This window comes from Theropithecus gelada, chromosome 14 (genome assembly GCF_003255815.1).
Source record: "Theropithecus gelada isolate Dixy chromosome 14, Tgel_1.0, whole genome shotgun sequence".
In the NCBI taxonomy this organism is placed as follows: domain Eukaryota; kingdom Metazoa; phylum Chordata; class Mammalia; order Primates; family Cercopithecidae; genus Theropithecus; species Theropithecus gelada.
This window is the reverse complement of record NC_037682.1, coordinates 106,150,761-106,162,875: the sequence shown is the minus strand read 5'-3', so window position 1 is coordinate 106,162,875 and position 12,115 is coordinate 106,150,761. Positions and strand designations below refer to the sequence as shown.

Genomic DNA, 12,115 nt, shown 5'->3' with positions numbered 1-12,115 from the left:
GCTGATCCTTTCCTTCTCAGGATGGCATGTGCAGAGACATCCATAGTAGGGAATCAGGTACCACTTATATCTGTTATACTTGGCACTTAGGTCCCCATTCTCCCCTTAATCCTTTTCTTCCTTCCTCCACTTACATGGCCATATACAGAGGTTTGAAACAAAGTGTGAGTAAGAGCTTTCAAGCAAGAAGAGAGTCATCTTTCATCAGTTGGAGGAAAGAAATGTAAGGTACATTTATCAACACATCAGATTCAACAATACTTTCTGCCAGTCACTTTGATAGATATTAAGGATACAGCAGTGGACCAGACACATGCATTACCTTCCTTCATAAAGCTTATGATCTTCAGAAAGCAAGTTTGTCGGAAAAGTCAAAGGTAATCATAGCAGGAAATGTGAATTAAAAATGAAGAAGAGGCCCTCCGATAGAAGGTCTACCTGCCACCCAAAAAGGCTGGATTCCTTGGGTACATGATGGGGAGACAGTAAAGGGATGTAAGCAGTAGTGCAGTTGGATTTGCAATGAGAAAGGGTGCTCTGGCAGTCGGATTGAAAAATTTAGGTGGGATAAAACTGAGACCTGCATGGCCAATTAGAGGCTCACAGTAATCCAAGGAAACTATTCTGCAAACTTGAACAGGAGATGTGGAAGCAGAAAGAGAGAAGAGAACTTGTAAATTAGATAAATATTTTGAATCTAAAATTCCAAGACACAGTGATTACATGTAGCAGATAGGTAGAGCTGCCCTGGACTTCAGGTGCTCTCAGCAGGGTAGAAAGTCTTTCAAAATCTTCACTCATTTACAATACTCAATATATCTAAAATTTACAACAATAATAATAGCCTCCAGTTATAGAAAATTAAAATTTTTCCTTCACTCACAAGGAGATGATTCACTTTGATGTTACGTGGGCATAGAGCAGGCTAATTTACTGTTCTATTTTTTTTTTTTTTGAAGGTCCAAAGTGGGAGTTGAAATGATGAAGGATCAGAAACACATTGATGTCGCTAATTGTAACAGTAAGTTGGCTCTGTCCTGAGTTGGGTGATGCTCAGAGGAAATTTTATCAGCATTAACCTAAGTAATTGTAGTTCTCCTGGAGCACAATTCCTAGCAGATGTCTACGATGTCAATTATGCTGGACTTTAAAGGGAGAAATTAACTCAAGGAAATGATTTTCAAAATTTTTATAGGAGATGACATCTTGACATATCCAAAAGGAGAAAGCATTAGTATCCTACATTCGTATTTAAACCTGAGAGTTCATCTCCTGGAGTCTAAGGCACTGTGCAAATGTCTTTGAAGGATGGATACCTACAGCTTCAGAGTAGGAACGCTTTCAGTTCTGGTTTCCTAACTCTCCGTTGGCATAACCCCCTAACATTTAGTTGATGCAATTACCAATTTTATATGGAGTTTTCATCTTATTAAATGTTTTAAAGACAAACACAAAGCCATGTTACTTATGAAAGAATATTTATACTACCTTAGCTTTAAGATAACTTTTTATAAAGTCTATCTTAGTTTACTGATAACATCCATCATGATACTTACTTCAACTTATAATAATTTCTTGCCATCATTTATTCATTTATTCTGCAAATGTTTATTTATTTTTCCTCACATCATATGGATAATGTGCTGATGTCATAACAAGATTTGAGGGAGACACATCTCACACATGAGCATGAAAACTCAATCATCTTGCTTCTGAACTACTAAAGGATCAGCAAACATTTACTGAGCACTGAATAGATATCAGGCATTATGGACAAATGGAGAAAAATAAATGCTCAGTTAGCTTGCAATGTGAAAGACATTCAACCTACGAACTCTATGAAGACAGTAAAGAGGCAAAGGAGCTTATGTTAAAATTGGTATTTGACTGAGTCCTGAAGGATATGTGTAGTCAGAGAATGAAGAGAAACCTCATAAAGATCATGGGTAGTGTTGCTGGATTTAAGCAAATAATAATACAGGGAATCAAATGAATATGGGTAATTTCTAATTGCCTGTCATATATACATTGAGAAAAGGGAAAAATATTGCATGGGCCATACTTACACTAAAAAATTATGACTTGTTAGAAGTCATACAAATTTAATATGGTGTCCTGTATTTTTTATCTAACTCTTTTTATCTGATAATTCCAGTCATGAACTAAGTCATCATGGACTTGTTCAATAGGCCAGTGGGGTGAGCACATTGTGGAATGTAGCAGAGGATAAGCCTAGAAAGAGAAGAAGGACCTAATCATGAAGGTTCTCAAGTGCCATACTGAGGATTTCAGTGACTATTCAGTAAACCTGAAAGCCACAGAAACCAACTGAGGAAGAAAGTGGTATAATCCACTTTGTGCTTTAAAATGCAAATTCACAATTTAACAAAATGCATGATCTGTAGAAAGACAATTTAAAATGTCACTAAGGAATATAAAACAAAATTCGTATAAATAGAAGCAAAAAACACTGTCTCTGGATGGGATGACTTTATATTTAAAAGAATGTCAGTTGTCTATATATCATTTTCTTATTGCTGCTATAATAAAGTGGCTTTTAAAAACAAAAATATATCATCTTATAGTCTGTAGTCCAGAAGACCAGTGTTGGGCTCATTGAGCTAAGCCCAAGGTAGAGCAGGAGCATGTTCCTTACCGGAGGCTCTAGGGGAGAATCTGTTCCTTTGCTTATTCCAGGTTTTTAAGGCTGCCCACATTCCTTGTACCCCTCTTCCTCTATCTTCAAAGCCACAGCAAAGGGTCAAGTTTTCCTGTCACACCTTTGACCCACTCTTCTGCCTCCTTCTTCCACTTCTGAGGACCAGTGACATTAGATTGGGCCTACCCATGTAATCCAGGATAGTCTCTCCATCTGAAAGGCCATACCCTAGTCATATCTGGAAAAGGCAACATTGTTGTAGGAATTAAGGGACAGGAGAGACCAATGGATGGAACAGGAGGATTTTATTTAGGTGGCTACCTGTCCAGCAGATTAACATCCAAAGGCTGAGCCCTGAACAAAGACAGGGCTTGACTCTTATACATGTACCTGAAAGGGTATTGGCTAGCTTGAATATACACTTCACTAAATGGTGCAAAACCTACAAGGTGGCCAGCAAGTCTACAGAATCAGAATAAAGGCAGTTTATCAAACAGTGACAGGTTTTACAACTCAAGCCAGGTGTTGCAACTCAGCCACACGTTGTGACCTTCACTGTGCTGCACAGAAGGGAAAAACAGGAACTTACAAAACTCGCAAAGGTAATTGTGAGAATAGTAAGGGGGGAAGGGGGAAGCTGAATGAGAAAAACTTGTTTTTCCCAACCTTGCTTCGGGATGGGAGGGAGAGACTCTGGAGCCCATCCCTTCTGGGACCTGGCTCTGCAGATAATGCTGCCAAAGCCTCGATAGAGCCCTGCCCTTCCCTGGGTCTTGTAGTGGGTCAGCCTAGTACAGGAAAACTTGGTTTTCTTTTTATATCTTCTGCTTCAACATATTCACAGGTTTTAAGAATTAGGATGTGGATATCTTTGGGGGACTATTAGTTTCCCTATCTAATCAAAAATATAATGGAATCTATTTCTCAGTGGGCAGGTCTGTGCAAACCTACTCCCAAAGTCTGAGGAAGCTGAGAGGCCAAAGAAGAGTCTGACACATCCAGTTTCTCAGAAAGAAACATTTAGTAGGGACTTACAAGCAGAAGCCATGTTTATGTCTCCATTGGTGAGACAAGATGATGGATCTCCATACCATTACCCCCAGACCCAGGGCTTACAGAGCATAAGGGAAGGATGGTTCAGATGGGATGTACAGGACAACTGAAGTACAATACCACCAAGGCTGTTTGACCTAAGGGCAAGATTTACCATAAGTACCTGCTGTTGTACAAGAAACAATAGATAAACTGGGGTTAATCAGGAGCCAACATAGCAGATTAGCATCTAAAATGGAGTTGCTTTTGCTGATATACAGAATCCTGATATTATTACCCACATACTGTTCAAAATGCTCAAGCCTATTCTAAAATTATTAAGTAAAATAAACATGTAACAGTAATCATGAGTGGATTTGTTACAAGTTTGAGACATGGCAAAATGAATACCTGACATAAAGATTACACAACATAGGATTTACAACAATACACTTAAAGGCTATGTTCTCAGCAAAGTGTGCCAGTACATTATTAGGATAAAGAATACTTACTAACTATGAATCTCAAGTTTCCAGGGTCATGGTATTCAATCATCTAGGGTGCAATGCTACCAAGCCTCATAGAAACCCATCAATATCACACTGTAATTCCAACATAATTATAGGATTATACAAACTCCCTTTAGTAAGCCAAATCACCAGGACTTAAGAGCTATTCCAGGTGCACTTTCCAATTCTGCAACCAGCACCGTTTTACCACTTTGTCCATAGGTTAGAAATACAACACAACCATGTAATGATGCACAATTCTGTGGACATAGGCAGCCAGAGACTGCGAGGCCTCTGAGGAACTAAGCAAGGAGGGTAAAGCAGAGACTGCCGATGGTTCTCCAGTATTCACTGCCTCCTCCTTCTTTAGTAATAGAAACCAGTTTATGGCTAGACCCATGGCCATCCTTCCTTATATCTAGTTGTGGCCATGACTAAGTTTTTTCCAGGAGTGTGAGTGGGAAACTTCTAAGTCATGCTTTAAAAGCAAAAAAACTTGCCCTCCCTATCCATTTCTTCCCTAACTACTAGCTGAACTTTAGATATAATGTGAGAATGGCAAGAGCCAGGTTAGACCATGAGATTGAAGCCACATGGTAAGAATGGTATAGCCACAACATAGAAGAAACAAGAGTCCCTAACACCATGCAATGCCATATTAGCCCTGTCCTTCTCACTCCAGGCCTGTTATGTGAGACAGAAATAAACTTTTATTTTTAAGTCATTATTATCTTGGTCTTTCTTACAGCATTCAAACTGGTTTCCTATCTCATACAGAATATAGTATCAGTACAGAAGTCCTGATGTAACAAGTCCTAAAATACAAGGCATTGGCTCAGTGATGGGATGGCAGCATAGATAGTGGCAAGGAAACATGACAGGAGAAATTGGATGACCTTTGTTATGCTATAACAAGACATTTGCTGCACTGCTACCTACTCGTAATGGAAGGCAGACCATGTGCAAACAGAGCCTAAAACTCTAGTGAAACTTCCTGGAATATCTCAGAATATTGGTTTGTAATGGATGTCACATGTTGCTTTTAGCAAAGTCTAGTTTTAAAAAAAGAAATTGTCAAGCTAGGTGACTAATATACTATTTGAGGTTTTTATTTTTAATGTACCTATTTTAAGCCATTTTTTGAACACGGAAAAATTAAGATTATTCATTCCTTCATTAATGAAACAAAGGTAAAGGATTTTATACAACAGCACCAACTGGCAGACCACTAACATCATTCGGGTAAGAGACAAAGACAGAAGTCACCACAGAATCAGGAAGAAAGGACAGAACGTCAAAGAAAGGATAGAACGTCAAGATTTAGCTAATGACCAAATTTAAGAGAAAAGGAATTAGACAGGAGGCAAGATGACTCAAAATCTCTCAAAAGAATAAGTAGAAATGCCTGAAGCAAAGCTAATGATCAAAGAATAGGACTAGAAAGGGACAGAAAAAGGAAATAGGCATTACAGGAAGAGGAAAAGAGAGCAAGAAAACAAAGGACCAGGAAAGAAGGCTAGATGTCTAACTTACGCCAATAAAATCATTTACAAGTGTCTTTGTTACCAGAGAGTGAAAAAATAGAAGAGAAATGCCAAGTTGGAATGAAGCCTCCTGTCCCTGGTGGTTATACTTTACAAAGAAAATGGATAACAACATTTTGCAACCAGGTTCAGTTAGACACAATTAAGATAAACGGCTGTTTGAAAGGCAAACTCATTTACCTCCTGGGAGATTCTACGCTACGTCAGTGGATCTACTACTTACCCAAAGTTGTAAAAAGTAGGTAGTTACTTTATATTCTCTCAGAAATTCAGGCTGGTTTTAAAGTACTTTTAATGAGGTCTCTATTCTCTGATTTGAGCTATTTTGTTTTTTACTTCATTTAGCTTTCTGGATTTGAGCCTTTAAATTTAAAATGTATTTTATTTCCTCTTTCATAAGAAATGTTGGTCCTCTTTTAAAATTCCAATGAGAACTTTACATTTTTTATTGACATTTTTCATGTATGAACTGCGGGTACTGTACCCTAGAGAGTAGAAAGACTCCAGTGAGCAATTATCTAGGTAGGGTGGGTATTTTAAATGATTGATAGGACATTCTTTTTCATGAATATTAACCATTATCTTCTAATTAAAACATCTATTTATTTTTTTATCAGCACTAAAGTTTTTTGATCTTCATGAAACTGGAATTTTTAAGAAACATTTGCTTCTGGATGCAGAAAGACACACTCAGATTCAATGGAAAAAACATAACTATCCCTTCGTCACTTTCCAGCTCTACTCTCTAATAGATCATGATTATATCCCTCGGGAAATTGACCGGCTATCAGGTGACAAAAACACAGCCATCGTCATCACCTTTGGCCAGCACTTCAGGCCGTTTCCCATTGACGTTTTTATTCGCAGGGCCATTGGTGTCCGAAAGGCTATTGAAAGACTGTTCCTAAGAAGCCCAACCACTAAAGTGATTATTAAGACAGAAAACATCAGGGAGATGCACATAGACACAGAGAGGCTTGGAGACTTCCATGGTTATATTCAATATCTTATCATGAAGGATATTTTCAAAGACCTCAACGTGGGCATCATTGATGCCTGGGACATGACCATTGCATATGACACTAATACTGTCCACCCACCTGATCATGTGATTGGAAATCAGATTAACATGTTCTTAAACTACATTTGCTAAGGGATACATACTATACAAAATCACTAGGAATCAATCTCGGCACGTAATCCCACATGTATTGTAAAGTCAGTTTTATTCATTTTAGGAACTAAGGAAAATAAATTTAAAAGAATCTTTTTTGGGAGGAAGGCTATGTAAGGACAATGACAACTGATATGGGATGCAAAACCAAGAGAATCAGACATGTAGAATGACTATACCATGCCTGGTTCTGATGCTTCTTTAAAATATTTTAAAAGTTTTTTAAAAGTCATGTTATTAAGCTGATTTGAAAATATCTGTACAAACTCATGATGCTTTCTATTTCCAATATAGATATTTCCTAGCTCTGTCTATTGAAAAGGCCTAGAAGCAATGATAACCCATTAGCAATAATCACTCCGAGCACCCTGACTGTGGTCTCTAAGAACCCTTCCTCAACAAAAGAAAATAGGCATCCTTGAAGGAAAGGCTGATTCCAGGACTGGAACAGAAAATATATATACCATGAGCCTGGACATCTTGTTATGCCAGAAAGCAAATAATCAAAGACAAATGGAACCGTATCATGGAACAGAGGAGGTAACCCAAAGGAATCTCTTCCTTGAACATAGCTAGATTTAGCATCAAAAAGACTAATGACTGCAGTTAATTGAAATAAGTAATATATAAAATCCATGAGCTCATAATAATACAAAAAGAGACATGCAAGAATAAAAGCAAAATCTCTCATGTGTCATAAGTGGAGTTGGGTAAACCCTTATTTTGAAAATTGGCAACAAAAGGCAAATATGTGAACATTTATCCTCTTTCCTCTTAAAGAGAAAATCAATAACCCTAATAGATAAGGGAAATTTCTTCTTTTTGGAAGAATTACAGCTAATGAATACAGAAAGAATGACAGAATTAGGAAATCACCATTTAAATACTTCTACTTAAATAAGTAAGTAAAGCAGAGATCATCAGTGAATGAACTTTTTTAAAAGTTTGATTGGAACTTTACTATGGATATAGCAGGCTGTCACTTCTGAATCTGCTGCTCAAACTTAGCTTTATTAACAGCAGAACAACCTGTATTATGTCCTACATGATTTGATGCAATGTAAAGTATACAACACCACCTATGAAGCAGTATTCTTGCAATGCTTTTTACTCTAGATCATCTCATCCAATGACTCCAAAATTTTTATTTTCAGCTTTCTAGTCTAATGCCAACTTTACATGAGACATCTCCACTTACACTTGACAGACCTCAAATACAGCATGTTAATGCCAAAAGAAATATCTCCTCTCTACCAAATTTTCACCTCTTTCTGTGTTCCATTTCTTGATCAATGATAATAGTATCCACCCAGTTTTCAAAGCTGGAAAACCATATTTTGTTTAAGTAAACAATTATTGGCATCTATCCTGTGCCACATGCTATGTTAACCAATTTTGATACAAAGGAACAGGGCAAAATGACTATCATCCTCAATCTTGTGGAGAAGACCAAGCAGGTAGATTCAAAGTAATGCAGTATCACAAGAGTCAAGAAGTTATAGAAACACACCCACAAACAAAACCTGAACTCTGGGATAGAGAGATGCTATCAAGTTTTATAGAGGAAGTATTGCCTGGACTCATTCATGAAGAATGAGAGAGTCAAGTTGACAAGGAAGGAAGGAGAGAGAGAAGTGGGACAAACTTGTTGAAAAAAAGGCTCATTCAGGAAATGGCAAGAATTACGAACCTTTAGTGACACAAAACAATGAGAAAAAAGTGGGGAGGCAGCACCCAAATGATGAAGGATTTATATGACATGCTAAGAAATGTGGGCTTTAATCTTAAAAGTAGTGGGGAGTGGTTAAAGAACCATAATACAGACAGGACATGATTAGATCTGCCTTTCAGAAAGAGAAATGAGGCAAGATATTTAGAACTATGGCCAATGTGGCATAACGGAAATAAGATAGAGATTGAGGTCAGACCTGGTTTTGAATTCCAGTGTCTTCATTTGTCAACTCAGCCAATTTAGGAATTTAATCTCTGAACTTCAATTTCCTCAATGTTAAATTCAAAGAATTAAATTAGATGATATATGGAAAATGTTTACCTAGTTCTAACACATGGTATTATTCAATAATTTTTCCCTCGAGGCAGCTCAATTAGAAGTTTCAATGATACCCGCAAATTGTACACAAATAACTTGAAGGAGAATCCCAACATTCACTGAAGAAAATAAAGGGGAAGGAAGGTATTGGGGAAAAGGGTAAAATGAATTTAGGTTTTAGTTAAATGAGGTGGAGGTTTCCATACAAATATCAAAATGCAATGTCCTGTAGATAGAATATGAGTCTCAATTCAGGAGCGAGGTCTATAAGAAAGATGCTCAATTTGGAAGTCATCAGTATATATAGGTGGCTGCTAAAAATGAGGAGATGTTAATATTTTCTCACACACAAAGGGAGCTCTTGTACACTCTTGGTGGGATGTAAGCTGGTACAGCCATTATGGAAAACAGTATGGCAGTTCCTCTAAAAACAGAACTACCATATGACCCAGCAATTCCTCTGCTGAGTATCCCAAAGGAAATGAAATCAGCCCTTCATAGAGATATCTGCATTCTCATGCTCATTGCAGCAGTATTCACAATAGCCAAGATACAGAAACAATCTAAATGCCCATCAATAGATGAACAGATAAATAAATTGCAGTAGATATGTACATTGGAATATCATTCAGCCTTACAAAAGGAGATGCTGCTATATTTGCAACAACATGGGTGAACCTGGAGGACGTTACGCTAAGTAAAATAACAACATTGAAGAAAAGAAATAATACTGAAAGAAAAATATTGCTTGATCTTACTTATATATGGAACTTAAAAATTACACACAGAAACAGGGTAGAATGGTAGATATCGAGGTTGGGAGGAAGAGAAAACGGGGATATGTAGGTCAAAGGGTACAAACTTGAAGTTGTATTGGATGAATATCTAGAGAGCTAATGTACAGCATGAGGACTATAGTTAATATTGTATATGGAAAATTTGCTGAGAGACTAGATTTTAGGTATTCTACCTCAGTTAAAAAGGTAATTGTGCAGTGATGAATATGTTAATTTCTTGACTATAGTAATCATTTCCCTATGCATATGTGTATCAAAACATTACACTGTATACCTTAAATGTATGCAATAAAAAATAAAAGATACATACATAAAATTTTTTAAATGTCCGACACACAAGACAAATATGTGTCCAAATACATCAGTCTCTCAAGCCTCTGCACCACTCTACATGCTGCTCCTTCTGACTCGAATGCCCTCCTGCCCCTCCTTCCACCTGTCAAACTCCCAATCACCCTTTAAAACCCAGTTTGAATTTTATTTCTTCTGTGAAGCTTTCCCTGACACCCCCAAAAAGAATAATGTTTCCACAGTGTTTTGTCATTTACTCCATAAAAGAAACAAAAACATGTATTTTTAAAAGTATCTGTCATCTCTAATAGCTTGTAAACATCTTGAGGAAAGAGACTAAGTTTTGCTTCTTTCTCTCCCAAAGAGAACTTTATTAAAACATTTACCATTTCTTTAGAAAGAGGTTTTACCATCTCTTTAGAAAGCTCCAGAATCTATAACCAGGAATAAGTGTTAATGGGATAAGAACCAATGAGAGGACAGCATATGATGCTGAAATGTACTTTCTTACTAATATGAATTCAATGGGCTCATGGAAGGAACCCTTTTATCAAACTGGGTAGAAAGCATTTTCTGTAAAGTATCTTTAGAAAAATATGTACAATTTGAAAAATGGTTATCCAAATTTAACAACTGTCATATAAAAGGCTCATAAAATGTGTGTGGCTGTGTTTCTCAAGATGGTGCGGTCAACTCTGTCACCCTGTCGGCAACCTTGGTCACATTATGCCTAGACATTGTGATTTTGTTCTTGGGGTTCTTAATAATGGTTGTGGTTTTATAAGAAAAGGAAATCTGGAAATCTTGTCCCTGTTATTAATACTCATGTCATTACTAATAAAAGTGGTTTGTTGATATGCTAAACAGGTTGTAAAAGCTGTCACTTTGCATGAAATTAACTAGAGAAATACTTCTTTATAGCATGAATATGCAAATGTTCAAAATTTCACAGTAAACTCAAGACATGAATTTCCAGTTCTCTCACCTTGTATCCAATATAAGTGCAAATTAACTTACATTTAACCTTCCTGGGCTGAGGTAAGTAAATTTGCAAACATAGAGTTAAAAGCTTCCTTTTTATTCCCCAAAAACATTTCTGTTAATTCACAGCCCTTCACTGGATCAGTCAAGATTTTTGACACTCTGAGGTGTCACCACAGAGGAAAGGACACCTCAGAGCAAAGTGATGGTCTCCCCAAATCTCAATTTCTCCTTCCATCTATTCAATTTCCAACAATAAAGATTTCAATTTCCAAATATATCCAAAAGATCTTCAGACATGCGGACAAGAACCCATTCACTAAAACAAGGTGCCCTTACATAGAGTAAAAAACATTCCCTTTTTGTCAAGGTTTATTTTTCCAGTCTTCACCTGAGGCTGGTAGCTAGCAGCGTCTTCTTTAAAGATAGGGTTTTCCTTCATTGAAATATACCATGTGGCCCTTTGGCTATCTGGGCATGTTTTACAGCCTAAAGGTGTAACAGCGAGAGCACAGTGCAGTGGCTGTGGGGCTGAATGTGCTGAGCTAATCCTAACGTTTTCTGTACCTCTCAGCAGATCTCGGAGAGGCAAGGCAGATATTGCTGAGCACAGTGTTTCTCGCCACTGCTCCTGGTCTCAAAGCCTGAATTGTGTTATTTGCAGCTCTTGGTATGGAAAAAGGAGTGCTGGTGTGAAGATAAGCACCAAATAGCAGAGGGCCACATTCAACTCGAAATTTATACCCAGCGTGTGGGAACACTTGGGTTCCGTCATCGCACACTACAGAGCCTGCTCCAACCTCACAGGAGGCCAAGACATCCAGGCACCTATCTACCTTGTGAACCTGCTCCCAGCATTCCTAAGGGTCACTTTAATCCATGGCATGTGCCTCCCCCTGGTACTTGTGTGGCTACAACAAAGAGGAGGACTAGCAGATGCAAAGCTGTGGGAGCAGAGCCATCAGGGGTGCAGCTGGGGCCTCCATCAGGGCATGGTTTATGAAGGCCCCTAAGTGGTCTGTGTGCCACTTTGATGTCAGCTTCCCACCACTCTTCCGTCTCCCCTTACTTCTTGACT

The 12,115-nt window shown here is 37.8% G+C and overlaps 1 protein-coding gene and 1 non-coding gene across 2 annotated transcripts in view; one reads left to right on the top strand and one right to left on the bottom strand.

Moving 5' to 3' along the window:
- The window catches only part of LOC112606632 (NXPE family member 4), a 60,079-nt gene extending 52,944 nt beyond the window's left edge, over positions 1-7,135 (top strand). The window contains exons 4-6 of the mRNA XM_025357335.1: positions 960-1,021; positions 5,770-5,982; positions 6,362-7,135. Of these exons, the coding sequence (XP_025213120.1) occupies positions 960-1,021; positions 5,770-5,982; positions 6,362-6,897 (811 nt within the window). The 3' untranslated portion in view covers positions 6,898-7,135. The remainder of the gene's footprint in view (positions 1-959; positions 1,022-5,769; positions 5,983-6,361) is intronic.
- On the bottom strand, positions 1,626-1,729 carry LOC112607505. Its single transcript, XR_003115844.1, has one exon. It is a non-coding gene; the product is annotated as a small nucleolar RNA U13 (small nucleolar RNA).
- Positions 7,136-12,115: the final 4,980 nt, after the last annotated feature.